General features: G+C 50.0%; 1 protein-coding gene across 8 annotated transcripts; it reads right to left on the reverse strand.

The window, feature by feature from the left end:
• Positions 1 to 5: 5 nt before the first annotated feature.
• On the reverse strand, positions 6 to 21,892 carry depdc5 (DEP domain containing 5, GATOR1 subcomplex subunit). 8 transcript variants are annotated; one of them, XM_049019694.1, is made up of 43 exons: positions 21,678 to 21,892; positions 20,633 to 20,755; positions 20,367 to 20,454; positions 20,182 to 20,228; positions 19,967 to 20,052; positions 19,756 to 19,839; positions 19,358 to 19,407; positions 19,195 to 19,264; positions 19,016 to 19,094; positions 18,818 to 18,879; positions 18,646 to 18,715; positions 18,428 to 18,500; positions 17,808 to 17,911; positions 17,058 to 17,132; positions 16,806 to 16,940; positions 16,661 to 16,722; positions 16,261 to 16,334; positions 16,007 to 16,076; positions 15,508 to 15,544; positions 15,223 to 15,343; positions 14,287 to 14,519; positions 12,852 to 13,052; positions 12,548 to 12,683; positions 12,381 to 12,475; positions 12,167 to 12,226; positions 10,750 to 10,933; positions 10,280 to 10,440; positions 9,857 to 9,977; positions 9,482 to 9,649; positions 8,998 to 9,229; positions 8,737 to 8,870; positions 8,355 to 8,454; positions 7,136 to 7,198; positions 6,558 to 6,694; positions 6,104 to 6,184; positions 5,834 to 5,966; positions 5,642 to 5,750; positions 5,312 to 5,551; positions 2,465 to 2,634; positions 2,180 to 2,351; positions 1,845 to 1,905; positions 1,666 to 1,748; positions 6 to 472 (listed from the first exon to the last, which is right to left on the reverse strand). In XM_049019694.1, the coding sequence occupies exons 2-43, from the start codon at positions 20,688 to 20,690 to the stop codon at positions 141 to 143; spliced, it is 4,851 nt and encodes a 1,616-aa protein (XP_048875651.1). In that variant the 5' UTR covers positions 20,691 to 20,755; positions 21,678 to 21,892; the 3' UTR covers positions 6 to 140. The 8 variants fall into 8 exon arrangements, with proteins under 8 accessions (XP_048875651.1, XP_048875653.1, XP_048875652.1 ...); XM_049019696.1 differs by lacking the exon at positions 21,678 to 21,892 and adding an exon at positions 21,253 to 21,424 and having other exon boundaries at positions 10,750 to 10,906; XM_049019695.1 differs by lacking the exon at positions 21,678 to 21,892 and adding an exon at positions 21,264 to 21,423.
• Positions 21,893 to 22,312: the final 420 nt, after the last annotated feature.

Consider the following 22,312-nt stretch of genomic DNA (forward strand, 5'->3'; position numbering starts at 1 on the left):
GGAAAGACACAAGAGTGAGTAAATATTTATTATTTACATATTTTGAGAAACAGTTCAGTAGCATAACCAACATCGGACTGCCAAGTACCTGGCATTGTGACCTTTCACCTCATTCTGACACAGGAACTGCCCACACCTCCTTAGGGAGGGGTCTCTGGAATGCAGCCCCCTTCCTTGGGGGCGCTAGCATTCATCTTCTCCACGCAGCTCTCCCAGAAGGCCAGCAGCCGGTTGTCCTTATTGGCACAGAAGTCGGTGAAGTCGCGGAGCAGGCGATCGGCAAGACGCTCGTCACCGAGAGCGCCGGTGCGCCACGCCTTGGTCAGCATGGTGTTGTAGGCCCAGTTGTAGCCCACACGCTCCTCCACCCCGAAGAGGCTCTGTGTGGCCGACGTGGTGGAGTTTCGGCGCCGGCGCTGCTGCCCACTGCTGTACTTCCTCTTGGAGTAGGGCAGCTGCAGGAAGACCGTGCCTGAGGAAAGGGAGAGCCAGAGACAGGGAATAGGGGGGGGAGAAAGACAGGTGTAAAAAAGAGAGGGAGAGAGGCAGAGAGACAAGGAAGAGAATAAAGAGATAGGAAAGAGAGAAAAGGAGAGATGGAAGAAAGAGAGGTGAAAGAGGCAGGCAGACAAGGAAGAGAATAAAGAGATAGGAAAGAGAGAAAAGGAGAGATGCGGAGAAAGAAGAGAGAAAGACAGGTGAAAGAGAGGGAGAGAGGCAGAGAGACAAGGAAGAGAATAAAGAGATAGGAAAGAGAGAAAAGGAGAGATGCGGAGAAAGAAGAGAGAAAGACAGGTGAAAGAGAGGGAGAGAGGCAGACAAATGGGACAGAAGGATAAAGAGCCAGGGAAAAAAGGGAGAGGGGAGAAAGACAGGTGAAAAAGGGACAGAGATAAGAGAAAGGGAGAAAATAAAGAAGAAAAGGGAGAAAATAAAGAAAAAAAGAAAGGGACAAGCAGTGAGAATGCAGAGAAAGACAGGACTGGATCAGTGTTTGGCGAGACAGGGAATCCACATGGAGAGAGTGCCCTTCTGCTGGGGTGCCAAGCCGATGGGTCCTGAGCACAGCCTCTCACTGCCTGGCCAGGTGGGAGGGACTGGAAAGGGAGGCGTGTTTCGCAGAGGGGTTCCCTTAGCAGGTCTCTCACATGCTTCACAGAAATGTCCTGAGACGAAGGAACGGACTGTCCTTTTTAAACCCCCCCACCACTCTCCACTATCCACCCAGGCTGGGTGGAGGACACCAGTGGTTGCCGATAACAGGAACAGATGGCAGAGCATAAACCCACCACTGTGAACATTACGTAAGAACACGCTTAACTTTTCTGCCTAATATTTTTACCATTATGGTGTCTTTGCCAATGATTTCCTCTGAATTTACAGGAGAGAGTGAAACGAGAGATAGGATGGGGAGGGAGAAAAGAGCAACCCAGTGAAGGAGAAGTGGAGGAGGATGGCAGGAGGAGTGCGTGCAATGGGGGCGGAGGCAAGAGAATGATAAACAGGAGTGGGAGGCAAAAGGAGGAAGAGAGGAGGAAGAGGAGTGCAAAGGAAAGAAAAAGCAGGAAAAAGAAGCACGTGAGCAGCACAGGCTGCGAAGAGGATGCACTTAGGGTTAGGGTCTGCAAATCCCACCAGCCGCAGCTGTGCAAGGGCGCCGCCTACCTGTGACGTGGATGTACTGCGGCTTGTTCTCTGACGGGAAGTTAAAGGTGGAGGCGGAGAACTTGTCATGGACGAAGCCAAACCTGCGTATGATAAGAGGGGAGAGTGACGAGCAGTTAGTACAGCCCGAGTCTGGGGGCAAGGCTGGGTGGCTGTCCGTCCCCCTGAGCCACTCCTACCTGTAGATAATGGCCTCTTGCAACAGCTGCATTCTGTCCCAATAAGTCTCGGGTTCGAATCCTGTCAGGATCACGTGCGAATAGGAATTCATTACTTAGTGGAAAGACCAAACGGAAATAAGACAAAAAAATTACGCTTTTCTTTGTCGGCCACATACAGACACATACACACATTTTCATGTGGAGTCCCAGATCATTTGAATGTAATTCATAACCCCCTCCCCAGGTAACACTGAAAACCGAATACTGATATTTTATATAATGTTCTGGAACTTTCAGCTTCATAAAAGCAGCAAAGGGATCCATGCAGGACGTTTCAGGCTACCCCCCCTCACCCTCAAAGAGGCTGTCGCTGCCGTCCCTTAGCAGCACCTGCACGTGCAGCGGGATGAAGAGTTGGGCACGAAGCGGATCGCCATATAGGTACGAGGGCAGGGCGAAGGGCACCTCCAGGGTGGGCACCAGCAGGAAGCCACACGAGGCTGCCTTCCTGTGCCAACCCTGCACCTGAAAGGGGGCGGGGCCCAAACACAAAACTCTCACACACCCTCACCGTCTTCATCCCTCAATGTCCTCCATAAGGAATTACATCCAGTAACTCCCCAGCGCAGCGGCCTCACCATCTCGAAGAGGACCGCGGCCGTGGCCGCCATCCACTGCAGCTTGGTCTCGAAGGCGGCGTTGGGAGAGAAGTTGCCATGGTAATAGCAGCTGCACCACTCGGTACGATCGCTGCGGTTGTTCACATCCACGTCCAGTGTCACCGTCTTCTGCTCTGGCAAGGTGGCGGCTGGGGGTCAGATGTGGGGGGGGGGGGGGGGGGGGGGACAAATCGCAGAGGCGAGTTTGTCGTTTTGAGTTAGTTTATGAAATTGACCCCAAAGGCACGTCAGGTGACTTCTCACAGTCACATAATTATTGCAGGAGCGTGTAAGCGCTGTACATCACACTCTTACCCGAATCCTCCGGTTTCTCTCTGCTGTCATGCGCTTCAATCTCTTCGTTTAAACAACTTACTCAATTCTGCGTGACACAATTCTAGGCATGACCTAGAAACGCGCAATGGGGGATACACCCCTCTCATAAGACAGGCTTTCTTTGGCCTTTGTCTGGTGCAAGGAGAAAGTGATGATGCGTCCCTTACTGGCGCCCAGTGACTCAGGGGAGCCTGAGAGACAGCACTGTGGGCACTCAGGGAATCCCAACCCGGTTTCTGTATTTCCTCTGTGACAGCAAAACCAGCTTCTCCTGTCTGAAGAAACTTCCAGGCCCAGCCTGCCGGCGAATCAAAACCGAGGAGGGGGGCACCTTACCTGACTGACCAGTGAGGTGCCAGCATAATGCTGACACACCTCAAGGTCTGCTTAAGTGTAACAGTACAGATAAACCATTAGCATGTCAGCCAATGACGTGAACCAGCATGACTGCTGCCGTTTGACTGCTATCACGTTGGACGGAATCATGGGTGAACATGCAGTGGCAGGGATCAGGCGAATCTTCAGCTCCTGGATCCGGCAGACGGGTGACACCATTATGAACGCAAACGAAGAAGCACCAGTCATGGGTGTCGCTTCGAGGATGAGACCAGAGCAGGTAGAGGACAGGTCTAACAGGCCTGGCTTCTGACCCATACCTCAATTCTCCCTCTCACACTTGAGGTATAAAAGACAGACCTGCGAGTGGTTGACCTGGGGCCTCTACAGCCATGCAGGCATCCACAATTATACACAGCTATTGAGATTTTTTTCAGGGAGATCCAGTTAGGCTCAGAAGCCAAGCTTGACTCACAGATGGGTATCTCCAGGCCATTGGCTTTTCTGGTTGTCACGTGACTTATGACTTACATTATGATTGGATCATGACAAACAGTATGCATTCTGCCCAATAGAGACTGGAGTTACACATGTATGTAAGACCTGACTGCCCCTCCTGGCATTGATTATAACCACCCGGAAGGGGAACACAAAAACACAAAAATTAAAGACAAGGAAAGCTAGAGTCTTGTAAAACGTTCTCCCAATGTTCCTGAAATGGCCGAAAAGCCCTCAGGAACGTTGCGAGTACGTTGTACATCAGTCACAGGGAGAGACAGCCAAACCACTACACTACAGTAACACAGCCACTACCAGAGCATGCATTAAGCACAACAATAATCAGTTAATGCTCATCTGATTTTGGGGGGGGGGGGGCATGCATGGGGCTCTGTCTGCATTCACAATGTCGCCAATCACACAGGATTTTCTGCGTGCACAGCAGGTGGATGGCGGACTGCCAGACCCACCCACTGCCAGCTGACCCAATCACAAGCCAGTGCATGCAGTCGGAGGGGACCCAAAGTGCTGACATCACATGGAGCCGGTGATGAAGTCATGGAGGTTAGGAAGAAAGGGAATGGAGAAGTTCACTTTGGAGTTTCCTTTCAAATTGCACGTCAAAATCACACAGGAGAAATTTAACCCGGTTTGTGTGCAGCACAGCTTCTGCTAACTGATAATCTTCCTCACATAACCCCTATTCCAGTGAGTATATAAGGCAAATCTCAGCTAAAGGCTCCCCTAGACTTATGTTAACACATCACACACACTTACTGCAGCCCATCTAAGCCGGCGCAGACTATTAGAGCAATGTTTCCCAATCCGGTCCTCTCAAACCCGCAGACAGTCCACGTTTTTGCTACTGTGTGCCTGCCCTTGGACCCCCAGGTCAGGAAACCTGAGAGATACCTTATGGGCTTCAGGGCCACCTCTCCACTGAGCAGGAAGGAGTCACCTTGTGGTCTGCTGTGGTTCATAGAAGCTGATGCTGCTGACTGCATCCAGTTAGAAAACTGAGGGGCGGGGCTGGTGATTAAGGTTCAGGTGTTGAGCGGGCTCCGTGTGTTCAGCGTGCCATGAATAAAGGGTAATTGAGGTAACTCTGAGGTTGAACAGAATGTTCAGTGAGGCAGGTGAGCAGGATCTAATGTAACCCCCAAGGTGAGAGTGCCAAGCGGACCATGTCCAGTGGAGGAGAGCGACCCCGAAGTTGTACAGTGCAAGAGGCCACGTTCAGAGAGCTGCATAAACGTCAGCTGGCTGCCCCTGAGGTACAGGTGTTCAGCAGATGGGGTGAGCAAAAAAAGTTCAGCAGGCTGTGTTATGCAAGAAAGTATGAATGAAGTCAGTTAGGTGTGTTTAGCAGGTTAACATGCTCCATGAGGCCAGACTCCATGTGATGCCCTTCTCTGGGCAGTGGGACGTACCACCCGAGGGGGCCGCAGGGGAGGGATTGGGCAGGCAGTGGGACGTACCACCCGAGGGGGGCCGCAGGGGATGGATTGGGCAGGCAGTGGGACGTCCCACCCGAGGGGGCCATGGGGATTGGGCAGGCAGTGGGACGTACCACCCGAGGGGGCCGCAGGGGAGGGATTGGGCAGGCAGTGGGACGTCCCACCCGAGGGGGCCATGGGGATTGGGCAGGCTGTGTACCTAGCAGAGCGGCAGCCTGGCTGCGTCCCCCGAAGCTGCGGCTGAAGGAGCTGTGCCTACTTGCGTAGGAGGCGGGCCGGCTAGGCAGCCAGGGCAGCAGGAAGGCAGGCAGGTCGCAGGGGCGCCTCTCCTCCAGCACGAAGGCCACCTCAAACCACTTCCTTTGGAAGAGGGTGAAGTCCTCCAGCGCAGTGGCCGACAGGCCCCCTGCCCCCGTGGGGGGCAGCGGCGTGGATGGGCCTGTGGGAAGGGCAGGGCTTCCGTGTCACAGGGCATGATAACTGGCCGTATGTGTGTGTGTGAGACAGATCGTTCATTGACGCCCCCTACCTCTCTCCGCCTCCCTTTCCGGCGTGATCCGGTAGAAGTAGAAGCCGTAGATGAAGGAGCGCATGGCTTCCCCAGATGCGTGAGCGATCAGTCCCTCATCCAGCATTTTCTGCTCAGGGAACAGAGCATCTCAGTGGAGCCGCCCGGGGCCCCGGGGCCCGGGGCCGAGGTGGCAGGCAGCACGGAGCTCACCTGCATGATGTCCACGGCCATGCCCTGCGTGGCCACGCCCTCCACACTGCTGACCAGCCAATGGACGACCTCTGCGCTGATGAAGCAGTGTGGCGGCAGGCCTTTCTGTTCGGGGAGAAGCTGCACGCCCATCCTTCACAGCACAGACACAGCTAATCACACAGAGAAGCTGCTGATGGCGACTCTCACAAAAGCCTGTCTGCACTTGACAGTCTCTCGAGAACGTCGATCTGTACCCTGCACTACAGGCAGTAGGTGGGGCTCTCTTACGTGGGGTGTTTGATGGCCTCCAGGATGTCCATTAAGGTAGAGGATGAGCTCAGGATGGATCCCCCAGCACCAGCCTGCCCACTGCAACACAGTGAGCAAACACAGGAAGCAAGTCAGCAATTCAAAGCTGAAATATAGCAGCGTGTTAAACAACGTCAATATTAAAAAGTGTTCAAGAGTACGACAGGTGACTAAGATGAGCAGCTTGTGCTCACAAGCACTGAACTGAAAGGTTATTTACAATATCAGTAAGAGAGACGTTCCATCAGAGGTGCTGTCCCTGTGCTCCTGAATCAGTGCACACAGCTCCGACCTTCACCGGCGGCCTCGACCTTCACCGGCGGCCTCGACCTTCACCATCATCTTTATTCTCTCACAAACCCAACTGCCATGTATGTTTGGTAGATCCCGCAACGGAGCTCGTCGGTGTAAGGCACCTCCCCAGCCGTCTCACCTGGTCTCCATGGAAATGCTGGACGAGGGTCCTGCCTCTCCGGGCCCCTGAGCCGCGGGGCCTCCCACAGCCTGGGGGGCCCCCTTGTCGGCCAGCCCTCCCTCCGCGATACTGCCTGCTGCGTGATCGACTGCCATCTATGGGAGCCAATTAAAGGCTGTCAGCTGCCATTAGCTCATCTATCTCACGCTGGCTGATGTCAGCATTCTTCCAGAATATTCCGACTGCAGTGGCTAGACTGGGAAGATGCACACTATTTCATGCACAGGCCACACAGGTTAGCAGTCTTACCCAACCTTCCTGAGATTATCAGGATGTGAATATGTAACACTACAGCAAACAAGTGCCTTTCTATTAAAAAGAAGGGGAGGGGTTTGATTGAGTGACAGGCATCAAACTATCAGCTGATTGGTTAGGCTTTGAGAAGTGGCCTATCAGCTGACACAGGCAGCTGCATGCAGCTACACTAGGAGGCATAACCGTGCTAAGAACATGCACTCGGCGGTGCTGCAAAGCAGGGCATGCAAGGTACTGCAGCACCCCCCCCTATCCACCCCCAGACCCCCCACCATACTGACCTGAGTGTGAGACATGTAGGAGGAACGGGGGCTACGGACAAAGTCCAAAAAGAAGGCTGCGTCCTGTAAACGCAGGAGGGGGCAAGAAAGAGATATAGCAGAGTTCCAAAAAACAGAAGGAAGAGGAGGAAGAGGAAGGAAGATGGAAGGAACTTCAGAAAGTTAGGAGGGGATGAGTACTGACTGACAGACCAAGGATGGAATAAAGGTCTCTCACACAGACTCACAGACACAGACTCACACTGAGCGAGACTCACAGACACAGACTCACACAGAGAGACACTCACAGATTCACATACAGATACACACTCACAGATTCACATATATACTCACAAAGTCAGTTTAACACTTGGGGAGAAAAACCAAACTCGCAAAATTTACCCTGCAAGCTCACTCCTCTCTGGCTTAAGGTGCTTTCCCACCAAAGATCAGGAACCTAGTTCCTGGGCCATCACTACTTTGAACTTTTGTGCCTTTTAGCCACTTTCATGTGTTGCTTTCCCACCATACGACAGAAACTGTGACCTTCGTACAAAATAAGTACATAATTTCATACTAAACTACATCACCACCCCCAAAACAATGGAGGATAAACTAATTAAATTATTAGATATCGGGGGGATTGATTGCTGTCAAAATGGGACACCGCCTTTTATTTAAATTTTAATTATATAACCTGCGACCAGTTTATAATTCATTATCAAATCTGGCTAGCAAATCAATCTCTCTCTTTCCACAGAATAAAAAAACTATAACATATTGCAATAATATGTGGTGGTTAGTTTTATCGCAGCATCCGCGATTACACAAAAGTATATCAGCTATCGAATTTTCTGAGGCAGAAATATGGAGATGCAAGTAAAAAGGTATTTAATTAATGCATTAAATGTAATTGAGACACAAAAATAATTCAATCTGCTCAGTTTTTGCTCCACAAAACCTATATCTCTTTTCCCCTCAACTCTCTGATTCACCCATGTTGTTAGTGTCATAATCACAGATAACAGAGAGACACAATAAGACTCAAAGAAACATGCAGACAGACAATATCTCACAGACACACAAACAACCAGATACACTCACAGACTGACAGACACACTCACAGACTGACAGACACACGAACATGCAGAGACACTCAGACAGATACACTCAAAGACAGACTCACAGACAGATACACTCACATACACACATGGATACACAGACTGTTTGCGACCCGAACCTTGCGGGGACTGTCCACGTTCCCAGACACCGATGCAGAATCACTCAGAGGTATGTTTGCTTTTCCCGTGAATAATGTGGCCTGCTGCTCTTCCAGACTCCTGCAGACAGGAAAAGCATCCTCAATGGCTCTCATTTGCCGTGCCAAAGTGACAGTCAGCATTAACATGGTCAGAGATACCCCTATGACTGGCGGGGGGGGGGGGGAAATCGGGGTGCAGCACAGGAATGTCTGTGTATTAAAGCATGTCAAACAGAGCAGCCTGATCATGTGAGGAACTGGAGGGAATAGAAATTCTATTGGGTGCCCATTATCCTTGGGTTTTGTGATCTTTTGCTTCTGAGATCGCAAGTCAAACTAAGTGGATGTTACCACCACGCACTTCTGGTTGGCATCCATCTCCAGCAGGGCTGATAGAGCCGAGGTTCCCTTCTTGGCCAGAGGGGGCGCTGCTGGCTCGGGGGGGTATGCAGAGAGCGAACCTGTCACCTGAAGTCCCTTCATTGCTGGTCCTTTCTGCATGGGGGTGGGGACATGGGAGTTAGACAGGTGTCTGGAGACCTTACCCCATTTCAGCTCAGCACTCGCTGCAGTCTCGTTACTGCCCTTCTTTGCACCACATTCACCTCCCCCCGTCACCCACCCGGATGATACGGTCCGAACGGTGCCTCCTCCGGATCCGGTTCAGACCCTCCAGGAAGCGGATGAAGTTGTCGAGCAGGGCCCAGTCCCCGGCCCCACCGAGGCCCTCACGGCCGGCCCCGGGCCCCTCCCCATACACGTCCCAGCGGCCCTCTCCCTCGGCCGCCCGTCGGGCGCCCCCTGCTGGCAGGAGCAGGAAGCGAGTGCGCCAGAATTTCAGGGAGTCTATCAGGCTGGAAGAAGGATCATTTTATCAGTATTCAGCGAAAAACCTTCACACAAGACGCTTCATAATATCATTAACAAATAATACACTAATGTTAAAGAAAATCTCGAGCAGCTGAATGAACACGGCGGAATGAACCTGAAAACAAAGCAGTAGAAGCTCACAGGCAAAACCCTCACGGCAGTTTTTTGGGATAAATATATATTTCACACTCAAATGTCCATATACCCAAGGCAGCAGAGGTTGACGGCCGCAGTACCTGAAGTCCTCCGAGCCGGCGGAACAGATGTACTGGTCCAGGTAGTTCCACTTGTACTCCTCCAAGCGCTCGTGACTGAACTCCACCCAGCAGGACATAAACTGGGCTTCCGGGTGGGGTGGGCACAGGCTATAGCTGTACTGGATCTGGGCTGACTCATAGGGGTACCTGTGGTGCGCGCACGCATGCACGCACACACACACACACACACACACACACACACACACACACACACACACGTAAGCCATTTAAGGATCCCTCCAAGCAATGCCTAATTCAGTGCAACACCCATATATCACTGTTAAAACCAAGCCCTCTCATTCAGAGTCACCCTGGCCCCTGCGTCCATCACCGTGTCCTTGTGTGTGCACTCACTTGGGCAGGTAGCGCGTTACGGTGATGATCTTGTCCTTCAGACACACCTTGTGGAAGGTGCGGCCCATGCTCAGCCAATAAACACACTCTTCTTCCTCGGGCCCGCGCCGGGACACCAGTCCTGTGCACCACACACAGACACACACGGACACACAGAAATGCAGTGAGCAGACACTACTGCTGAAGGAGGCGGCCTCAAATAATTTATACACAGATAACTTGTCCTCAAAAGTCAATCCAGCATATTCAATTGGTCGTCCTGAAAGTTATGCTACATTCTTCCCAACTGCAGTAAGAATCACAGGTCACATGACCCAATTAGGTCACATGACTCATGTGCTCGTATTGGCCTGGGTGAAAACTTTGCCCTAGTTCCAACCCTGAATGTAGGCCTGCAGCCCGCGGTGTGACAGTGGTAGGAACCTCGGGAATACAGGGGGCTGCTGCTGAGGGGCGGGGCCACCGAGGGGGCAGGCTTCCCGACGCTCGGCTGCACGATGATCTGGTAGCCCTGCATGAGGCGCTGGCTGATGAACTCTTCAAACACTTGTGGCGCCGTCATCACCGGCGCATCGTCATCTCTCCTGAGGCATTGTGGGGGGGCATACGAGGACCAATCACAAGCAGGTCAGTAGAGTCTGATAACAGCTAATGCGTGTGCCCATCAAACAGACCAATGGCTGTGCAGATGTCTGTGTGTGTCCGCCAATCAGACCAATGGCTGTGAGTCTGTGTCTTCCAATCAGATCAACGTGTATGTGTGTCTGCCAATCAGATCCATGGTCGTGTGTGTCTGTGTCTGCCAATCAGATCAATGTGTGGTTCCGTTAGCCAGTCAGATCAATGGCTGCGCGCGAGTGTCAGTCAATCAGAGGTCTTGGCACAGCGGGCACCTCTCCATGTCGGTGTGCGGCAGCAGATCATAGCAGCCCTCTGTGTAGTCGTTCTGCAGGGCCTGGCGGTCCGGGAAGTAGTCGGTGGTGAGGGGCAGGCAGGCTGGCGTGGTGAGGGACTTCCAGTCCACCCCCACCGTGCAGCAGAAGCTGGGCACTGTCGGAGGGGCGGACAGAACCAGGACTTCATAGAGAACCCCCACCCCCACCCCGCACCCAAAGCACACACACAGGCCGCCCGTTATGGTGCAAGCGGGGAGGGTGGAGGGCACAGGAAGAGTGGGCAAATAAACACCAAGGGGAGGAGGGGGTTAATGAGGAAAACCAGATGGAGGGACGAACGAGGGAAGGTGTAGAGAGAGAGTGGGTGAGGGTTAGGATGTGGAGCAAATGGTGGAGCAGTGGCGTGGGGGGGGGGGGTGGGTGGCAAACACACCAGGCAGACAGGGACAGACGAAGGGAGAAAAGAGGGAGAGAAAGGAGCGAGTTACTGTCATTGTCCTCATTGGCTGTGCTGGTGGTGATTTCGGCTCAGGTCAGATCGACGCATGCAAGCAATTAGATGGAATCGCAGGGAATCGCCGTGGATCCGGTTTGGACTCGTGCATGCGGGCAACCGCGCACCATCTTCTCACAAGCGGCATGCCTGTTACAGTGCTCAAACACAAGCATCACACACGCACAGGCGACAGAACCGTGTCCCTCCACCCGAGCGAACGCACTGATAAAGAAAGATGAGAGACAGCAGAGGGGATGTGGGAGGACTTGGGAATGAGAGACAGACAGAGACTGAGTGCGAAGGTGGGAGAGACCATGTTCTCATGAATAGTGAAGCCATCCAAACCTCGCAAAGCCCAACATGAAAAGCAACAGGACCATATTTCTTAAAGAGGCCACGTCTGATTACCCTCCGGCAGCGAGTGTATATACTGGACATTACTAGAACATCTTTGCTTTGGTGTCTTTCACACATTTCCAGTTCATGTACCTATCTATGATTTCACCAAGTAAAATGTTAAAAGTCAACGTGAGCCAATGTAAAATGTTAAAAAAAGTCACCTGACCGCAAGCGACCAATAACTGCACCATAACCAAGGAAAAGATACAAGACCACGTTAATTCAAAGAGAGTTGAAGACTGAAAGCGGACACCCCACGGACCACGGATCAGGGATTAGGATAAGGGGATTCGGGTCTTGGACTTGGACAGCATCAGCAAACTCAATCCGGCAGACAAACACATGCCGCAGACTGTGGACTCAACCCACCTCCCATCCGGTTACCATGAAGGTCTGTGAGGAGCAGCAGGGACCATCTGAGTTCATGTCTGTGATTTCTGAGGCCTCCCTGAATTCTAACATGCCGAGTGCACGGTGTGAACACGTGTGTGAGTGTTTGGAGAGACGATGGCCACTCACTCGGATCTGGACTGTTCGAGGAGGAGTCTTCAAATGAGGAACCGCGGTTGATGGGGGTTCCTGGGCAAATATCATCACCATCACCACCATCAGTATCAGCTAAGATGTGTAACCCTAGTTACCGTGTTTTAATACTAACGTGGTGTGTAAATGTGGTGTGTCCTGCCTTAACTCGATGACACGCAACTCGGTTCCGCTCCACGCCACTCGGTACCTGTGCTGTTGCTGCTGGCCGGGCTCCCCGTGAGCTCGTCTGTGCCCAGGCTGGTGTAGAAGCCGCTCTCCCCCACCTGACGACCTGTCGTCCTCCTGAACACACCCATGCGAGACTCAGCCATTGGCAGGAAACAAGCATAACCACCCCAAGTGGGCGGGACAAACCTGCCGGTGGCCTCGTGATAGGCCAGCTCCAGCAGCTCCGCAGAGGTGTGGGCGGGGTCCCGCTGCTCGCTCCCCTGCAGCTCGGCCATGTTCTGCCGGGTCTGATGATGAATCTGGATAGCTTCTCCTGACGGGCCTGAAATCGGCGTCGTTAACATCAGGACCTGGTTGTTGGATGCGTGGCACAGTGCTGCCCCCTGCTGAACTCTGATGCCAACGCCAACATGTCTGTCTGACTCGTGTGTTTACGTTCAGGTCACATGATCAAGGGATGGCTAGTGGCCGGGTGTGTGGCGCCCCTCACCGATGGGGAAAGTGTGCATCCAGCGCCGTCGATTGGAGGTGAGCTTCATGGGCATGCGGGACGGGGCGAAGGGGTTGATGAGCGCCCTCTGCGGGGCGTATCCTCCAGGCCGCACGTGCAGCGTGGACTCGGCGCTGCCCACGGTGAAGCGGCCCGGGGCACTCGAGTCCCGCTGTGACTCCATCACCTTTTCCAGCAGATCTGCGGGGAGATGCGCGCGCGCGCGCGCACACGCGCACACACACTCACTGTCACCGATTCCCCATCTCCATGGCAACCGGTTAGCCCACGCCCACAGCTAGCTTGGCTTCATAAATCCCAGCTAAACCCAAGGTGAACCAGCTTAAGAGTAGACAGGACCAGATTGTGGGGGTGGGAGAGGTTACCTGGCTCTATATCCATTTTATCATCAACATAATTAGTATTGTTGTGTTTATTACCATTACTGCCATCCATCCATCACCATAACTGCTTAATCCCAACTAGGGTTGTGGGGGGGGGGGGGGGACCAGAGTCTATCCCAGGAAAAAGGGGTACACACACACACTCACACAGCCACACACACACACAAGGGGCACACACACTCACACAGCCACACACACACACACACACAAGGGGCACACACACTCACACAGCCACACACACACACACACACACACACACACACACACACACACACACACACACAAGGGGCACACAGGGAGAGCATATGAACTCCACACAGAAAGGACCTGGGATCGAACCCAGGACCTTCTTGCTGTGAGGCAGCAACGCTGACCACTGTGCCACCCACCACTACTGTCATTATTATTAAATATTATGAGGCCTGTTTTGCCGTCTTCACTGAAGGATCTATACCGAAGAGTTACATACTGTGAGTGTTTTTGAAAAAAATTTACTTTTTACCCTTAAATTTCACATGGCACAAAACCTCAGTTACACACAGGTATATTTACAAACACAGCTGTGTGATTTTACCATAAAGGAACAGTGACAGGTTGTGACATTTACAACAGAATCAGACATTTAACACACACATACACACACACACACACACACACACACACACACACACGTAGGGCATACCTATCCTTATGGGGCCCACTCATTCACTTCTATAGGAAAAATGCTAACGCTAACTATGACAACCTTAACCCCCACCCTGCCCTAACCATAACCATAAGTAAACAAGCAAAATACAAGAGTTTCTGCATTTTTAGTTTTTTTCATAGTAGTCACTGATTTTTATAAAAATAGAGTTTTCCCTTATGGGGACCAGGAATCCGGTCCCCATAAGGGGAAAAAAAACAGATATTTATCACGTTATGGGGACATCGTGTCCCCATAAGGATAGGTATACTCACTCGAGCGCGCGTGCACGTGCACGTGCACACACACACACACACACACACACACACACACACACACACCATACCTCTGGTGCTGGTGTAGCCCAGTGAGCTGCTGACCTCATACTGGGTGGCCGGCAGACGCGGAATGAGCAGGATGTTGGAGATTCGGCCCAGGCTGTCATCAGAGGCCAAGCTTCGCTGCTCCTCAGGGGCCGCTGGGGCCCGCACTGGTGGGGAGGCTCCAGAGCCACCGCCCCCACTCACCTCCACTGAGCCCCAGCTCTTCCGCCCACTGGTCTCCCTCTCCCGCGCTGCCCTGAGGAGCAAGATCATCTCTTTACTATTACTACTACTGTGGGTGCATTGCAGCACAATGCATAAGATGGAACCCAAGCAATGGTGGAATGATACAGTCCATAAGAAGGAACTCAGGCAGGGATGGAATGGTACAGTCCATAAGAAGGAAGTAGAAGTAGAATGGTACAGTCCACGCAATTATGCCCATGTAGCAATACAGTAGAAAGAGTTTATAGAAAAGTACATGTGTAGAGGAGCAATTGTACAGTCAGTATTAATGCATCCAAATTATGGTATAGCCCAGGGGTCATCAACCTTTTGGAAACTGAGAGCTACTTCACAGGTACTGAGCCATATGAAGGGCTATCAGTTTGATACACTCTTCTTAAATAACAAATTTGCTCAGTTTACCTTTATTTATATATTATTATAATTAATGACACTCATCTATGTGAAGACACTGATCTTATGATTTTATCAACAATGATAAATTTTAGATGCTGTTCACTGATGAGTTGTGCTATTTTCAGAACAGGTCTGCAGGCTACTCATGGCCTTTGAGGGCCTCCTGGTGCCCGTGGGTACCATGTTGGTGACCCCTTGTATAGCCCAAATAGAGGTTAAAGCGTATATTAAAACCGGTACATTCCGTGTCGGGGTACATTGGTACAGTCCGTTTAGATGTGCATTATACACACAAAGCAGCCTTCGACAGCTCGTACCTCAAGTGTGTGCTCCTCTGGGCTCGAGACGGCCCGGGAAGCCTGAAGACCTGGGCATCGTGGGCATCGTAGTCCACCTGGATGGGCAGGCTGTTCTCAGAGTCCTTCGGTGCCCCAAGAGCTGGAGGACCGAAGCATATAAAATAAGGCAATATGCCTCTGATTTAAGACAAAGGGAGAATATCTGATGGTAATGAGAGGCAAAAGCATTTGAGAGTGATAACAGGCCGTTTCCCAGAGCAAAAACACATACAAATACAGCATTTTAAATAGTCATTGTCTTACTGTGGTCTTTGTTGCTCCTAAATCGTTCAGCTTGAACCTGTAAGGAGCACAAAGCAAAACAAACTTGTCAACAACACTAATATCACCCACAGCGTTCAGCAGATGATGAAAGGAAGACCATGGATAATACACCAAAGGATATGGAGCATTTCTCCTTATGCGTACTTGACTGTACTCGTGTACTCATTCTACGTCATTCTCCATTACCGAAGACCAATTCAGATACTCAAGAGCAGAACTACAGCGGATGATAAAAGTCCCAGAATGTGGTTTTTGCCCCATGCCAAATATCAAGGACAGACTGGTTGCATCCTCCCCAAACGAGAACAATCCCACGATTCATCGCGCTCCACGTTCATTCTTGGGAGGCAAGCTAGCAAGACCGGTCTTGCCAAGACCACGATCTTTGGGTTCTTAGTATGGAGAAACACCCTTGGTCTGCCAAAATGATCGACCATTACCACGGCGACTATCTGCCCCCTCCCACTTGACCCCTTACCTTGCGGCCTGCCAATTTGATGCGTGGAGTGAAGCTGTTACAGGAGCTCTGGCTTTTGGATGTGTAGAAACTGAAATCATAGGAACGCTAGATAAATCCAGTGACATCCATTTCCTTACTAATCACAACTGCTCTTCGTATCACAACCATAACACCACCTTCAGTCACTTTTTGACCCCATCCTCTCCCTCCGTCTCTCATTCCCCTCCTGGTCATCCATATGCTCTTCCCCATCCCCCCCTTCCTCTCCTCACCTGTGGTTGATCCAGTGGGGCAGGTTGTAGTCATCACCTAATCTAGAGTCTCCAGGAACTGTGCGGTTGTGAAGCTTAAAAAATAAATAAGTAAATAAAGAGGAAGTGAAATCATGTTTCTTTGGAGTGTGAACACAAGTTGCAAAAAGTTACAAAGGCACAGGACCTCATACATAGGCCGATTCTAGGAGTCATAAGAAGAAGATTACAGTTGTACAGCTGTAAAGTTTACATGAACGGGTCACAAATATGCTTAACATGGCCATTTTGGACTTCCAATGATTTTTGTTCCTTTTCAGTGGTAGAATAATATACAGCGCACAATTTCAGTAAAAACAAAATTATATATAAATAAATGTTATTGTAACATTATTATACCAAAAGCCAAGCCCCAACTCACCTTGAAGAGAGGAACCGCGTGCAGCGGCTGTTCACCCATGCAGACCAGGTCCACGCCAATACCTGCGAGCACACGCGTGCGTCACCAGGGGGGTGCATGTGCACTGCGAGTTACGGCCGTGTGAGAGAGTGGGCGTCGGTCGTACCGTTGTCAATCATTCGCTGTTTGGTGAGAATCATCAGCAGCCGGTCGACCTCGAACACACCCACCCCTGGCGTGATGACCACCGACATCTGACCCGTGCGGTCAAAGTTGCGGTTGATATAGTGCTTGTCGAAAACTGCGGGGGAGACAGAATCAGAGTGAGGGTTGGTGTGGTAGAGGTGAGGTGGGGGGCAACTAACCGCTCATCACTCCACCCTCTATGTCCGATCGATCTTCCAGCACAGATGCTCACCATTGAAAGACAGGTTGATGGCCTCCAGGTAGTTTCCCTGAGCAGCGGTCGAGTTTTGCCCATTAGGGAAGCCATCTGTGACCAGCATGGGAACACAAACATCTCATCATCTGCTGCATGGCAGCAGCATTCAGATAATGTCCATTTTCTTGCTGTGCGGACTTTTGTCTCACTGTGAAAGTCTTTCATACGCTTATGTGTTTAACATCAATGCTAAAAATCCGAATTCTGTGTCATCCATCCATCCATCTATCCATCCATCAAACCATAACTGGTTATCCATTATAAGATCATGATGATCCTGGAATCTATCCCAGGAAGCACAGAGAAGACCCCAGGTGTGACTGGCGTGCCTCATTGGACAAGGACACACCCACAGACAGAATAGGTGATACAGAGACACTAGTTCAATTAACTACAGTCGTTGGACTGTGGGATGAGTCCAAAGTATCAAAGGGAAGTCAACACAACATAGGGAGAAGACGTGAATGACAGCAAATAGAGCTGGGGATGGTAATGGAGCCAACGGTCACTGAGACACGCAGAGTCGTGCTGATGAGATTCACTCATGAGGAACAACAAACCAGCACCTAAGCTCTGACATAGTTCTCTCTGCCCACCAGGAACCCCCTTAGAGATGAATCGAAATACATCCCCAAAATGAGAAGTTATCAATTTCTTGCTGAGGGCGCCTTTTGGGAGGGGGAGGCGGGGGGATGGGTTTGCGGCTCGTCGTGTGAATTGCCAGACCTGCTCCCTGGAGACGCACCAGCACAGGGTACTGGATGAAGAGCTTCTTAATGGTGACCAAAAGCGAGGTCCACTCCTCCCGCCTCTCATTCTGAGCTACGACCCTGTGAAGGAGGAGGGGTCATGTTTCCACGCTCATCCCCATGGCCGTCCAATCACACGTGGGCGTGTGGGACTAGCCGCATTGTGAGAAAAACCTGCAACTTTTTACACCGTGGGGACAAATTTTCGGTCCCCAAAAGGATAATCTCAATTTTATCAAAAAACTAAAATAACCAAATGTCTTGTATTCTGTTTTTGATACTTATGGGTAATGGCTGGGTTAGGGCTGGGTAAATACATATACACACACACACACATACATTTTCATTTTAAAAAAAACTAACCCAAGAGTGAAATTCAGAACCCTCCATCTAAGTACAAAGACATGTGAGAACTTTGTCCTGTCTACAAGTTTCATATTTTTCCAAACTCTTAAGACTTCAAACACTGAGTGCCGGTCCTTTATAAAGGAGATGCGCACAGAAAGGGATAGTTACATAAAGAACAACACAGCAAGCAAACAAGCAAGCAAGCAAGCAAACACACAAAAGAAGCAAGGAACCGACAGACACACAAACCTGTAAAAATCTTCATAGAAACGCCCCTCGTGATCCTGTCTGACAGAACCTCTCAGGATCTCCGGAAAGTCGTCTGAAAGAGGGAATGGAATATACAGAACTGCCGAGTCTGATAAACCCCGCTGGCCTGACAAAAACAGCATATTGCATGCGTGTTATAAGCATAAGCTATGGTCTGGTTCTTTAGAAGGTGAGCCGTGATTAATTCTAATGCGTACCCATGGATTTGGCAGAGTAGAAGGTTCGGGAGAACAGCACGACCGTCACCTCGTGGCTGCAGTTCTTCTCCTGAAGCACAGTCAGCATGGGCAGCAGAGTCAATGAAGCTCTACAAAGATGAATAGTCGTTTATGGGGCATTCGGGGTGAGCGCACAAAGGGATCCACCCACCTTCCATTTGGCAAAGAGGTCAGACAGGAAGCCATTTACGGCCTTCTCGAAGTAGAGGTCACCTGCAGAGGCACACATCACAGGTAATCACAGGGTCTGCTTTAGCCTCTTCATAGCATCTTACCTTGCATGTCAAGGTCTACAGTGGTGCTATCATAGATATCTCGCACACCCCAGAGCTCCAAAACAGGGTCATACCATAGATATCAAAGTCCCACATCTCGCAGCTCATCTGGATGAAGATATACACCATGGCTGAGGTTGACCGAAAAACCACCTAAAAAGTGACCAGAGGAAAAGAAAATTATTTTTATGCCCCCCAGTAGAAGGTGCAGCTGCCCATCAATGATCTCCTGCCGCCATGAGGGGAGCCTTACCCTGGTGTCCTCGCTGATGTAGCCACAGGTCACCTTCTCTCCCTTTACCCATAATTCACTGGCCTGTGCTCTGAGGGCACATGAAAGCGGAAAAGGCTGAAACACACAAGCTAACATGCACTTCTGTTTCTCTGACAATATACAGCAGAAGGGAAATCAGTACCTGATGCCAGCAAACTCCACTTTCTGGGTGACATAGGCACACGTGCTCACCTTGGAGGGATAGAGGGAGTGTGGGAAGTCAGTGATGTGCCCTGAGGGACACGCAGACGAACGTGCAGACGGACACACGGAGGGACACGCAGACGAACGTGCAGACGGACACACGGAGGGACAGGCAGACGAACGTGCAGACGGACACACGGAGGGACAGGCAGACGAACGTGCAGACGGACACACGGAGGGACAGGCAGACGAACGTGCAGACGGACACACGGAGGGACAGGCAGACGAACGTGCAGATGGACACACGGAGGGACAGGCAGACGAATGTGCAGACTGACAGACTGAGGGATGAGCAGACGGATACACTGAGGGAGGGGCAGAGGGTTGGTCGCTCACCAGACTCTTCTTAAGCCTCCACATGTCCCCTCTTCCAATGTACTGGTCCTTGAAGGTTAACTCTACCAGATCTAATGTGACGTCCTGTCACGGGAACACAAATCCATACGTAAATACTGCTTTTACCACGGACAAGTACCACAGATAAGCAACAAAGAGAAGACTAGAAGAAAAAATTATTCCTGTACTGGACGTGTTGGCAGAGGCTCACTTTGGGATCTACGACGTTAATGAAGACATCCTGATAGGCCCGGAGCTTGAAGGCCTGAGCAACAGTCTGGTCCACGCTGATGGTCTCTGAAATGCATTCAGCAAGCTGTGTTACCACTTCCCCTCAATGTTTCTTTGAGCGATTCGAACCAAGAACCCTCTGGTGCTGGTTTGGCCTATGACAGCACACCATATATAGAAGCAAGGAGGACTCACCTTTCTGGAGGTCCTCCTTAAGGCTTCGGACCTGGAGCAGGAGAGGGCTTAAGTAGAGAAAGGCATGAGCAAAGTTACTGTGGACGCCCACAACCTAAAGGAGATCATAGACTAGTCCCAGACAGTCAGTGTTACAGTAACACAACTTAGCCTCCTATATTGTAACATGCAAGCGATAGAATCACCTGTATTCATCATTGGGATGTGCAATCTCAACAATGTCCCCTATGGACACCTGAGGGAACACTTTGGGGTTCACCATCAGCTCATCGTCTAGAAAATGCAGACAGATACCTCTGTGAATGGCAGTACAGAAGCAGGGGCCAGGAAAACTTTGATCATTGATCAATAAATCAATGAAATGGCTGTTTCTTCATAGGGTGAAGAAACAAAGCATATCCATCATGATCAATAAAGGCATATAACACTGATAAAAAAAAAAGACCCATACCACTCCCACCAAAGCCTTTCTTGTGGAGCACCAACTTGTAGGATTTGTTTGTCTTCATGGTGAGGAACGGTCAGGCTGAAGGGACCGCAGTCGCCATCATAAAGATTGTGATAATTAAATCATCTGTAATGCAACCGCGGTATCATAAGAGCTCGCTAATCAGTGTGAGTAACAGACAAAACCACATAGATTTCCCTAGTTAACTAAAAGAACAGAAAACACCCAGTCTATTATAAGAAAATATCATGAAAATGCCAACTTCTTTGCTGTCACGAACAGAATTTGCCTATATTTTTAAAATTTCACGAATAAAAGAATATAATGTTTTAACTAGATCTGAGATTAATATACCATTCCAATACTGACTGCTACGCTGATAAAAGGATATTACTTTAAAACATTACATAGCAATCTGCCGTTATTGTCCTAAACATCACAAAGAATTTCCCAAAAAGTACATATCGCAAAGCGCAAAAATAATACTGCTCCACAAATACCCTTAAACATGAACCTGCGCGGCGTTCTCGCGATTCTGCATTTAAAAAACATGATTGTTTCCATATTCAAATTCATTATGATTTACGATAAGAAAAGAGTTTGAAGACCTGAGAAACACTTACATGCCACGTACTTTTTATATTAAAAAACAGTCTATTCGAGACGCACGAGTTAGAAATGCAGCTGTCAAATTACGCCATTTTTGTTTATGGTCGGATGCGCGCAAAGGATCTGGGAAAGCGTGTTTTCCTGCGAGTTACCCAAAACACTATGTGTGCCTGATTGTATGTATATGTGTAAAAAAAAAAAAAAAAAAGTTATTCTATCATTAAATCTCGGCCAATTCTTTGTTAGATTCATTTACTACTAAGTATTTCGCGGTCATGGCATGCAATCAGGCTGCCGATCATCCTACATAAACTACGCTGGCACGCTCATGCCAGTTCCATTCTACACGGCTAATCACGATCTTTGCCCAGTTAATTTATTATTATTAAGCCACATTACAGTACAATGCATTACAAGTCATGCGATATTCGAGGTGTACCGTGTCGATGTCTTCTAACCATGCCGTTTATTTACTTGACTTCGGGATTATATCAAACAGTAGTAAGATTTCGGTGGCACGACTCGTTGGCCGGTTTGATGCATAGTACCGGCCACATTAACGCCAAGATCCGGCTGCGGTACAACCCGAGAGCTGCCGTTCCCAAAACTTTGCATGTGCCCGGCAGCCATGAATTGGTCCTGTGCAAACGGGTGTGTTCTCGCACTCATCTCTCGCAGCGTGAAAGCTGCGAAAGCGTGACGTCACGAGGCAACCGCTGGTAAATTTCATCCATTCATCCACGTATCACTCCAGCCTACACATTAAAGAGGAGACAGATGTATATTGAATGTGAAATTTCACTCTTCCTGCTTTAGTTTTCAATCTCTGGAAATTGTGTATCGCATCTGCTCGCATGTAATGTGAGCACGGTTGTAAAAAAAAAAAAACATAAATAAACAGTAAATATCAGTATAATACAGGTTCCACTTCTGTTATCATGAGTCTCGGTTAAATGTATTAAACAACAGGTTAGCGCACTTAGGAAAGACTAATGAAACTGTTGTGGAAATTTTAATTAGTCGCCACCAGATGACGCCAAACACAACACAGTAAAGTACAAAAATTCAACAGTT

This window comes from Brienomyrus brachyistius, chromosome 7 (assembly GCF_023856365.1).
Source record: "Brienomyrus brachyistius isolate T26 chromosome 7, BBRACH_0.4, whole genome shotgun sequence".
Lineage (NCBI taxonomy): Eukaryota > Metazoa > Chordata > Actinopteri > Osteoglossiformes > Mormyridae > Brienomyrus > Brienomyrus brachyistius.

Excerpts from the sequence above, each read along its gene's own strand:
- depdc5 (XM_049019694.1), bottom strand. The coding sequence starts at position 20,690 with ATGAAGACAAACAAATCCTACAAGTTGGTGCTCCACAAGAAAGGCTTT. Across the intron at positions 20,053-20,181 it reads TAAGGAGGACCTCCAGAAAG|AGACCATCAGCGTGGACCAG; the intron begins GTGAGTCCTCCT and ends AATGCATTTCAG. Across the intron at positions 19,408-19,755 it reads GGAGGCTTAAGAAGAGTCTG|GTGAGCACGTGTGCCTATGT; the intron begins GTGAGCGACCAA and ends TATCCCTCCAAG.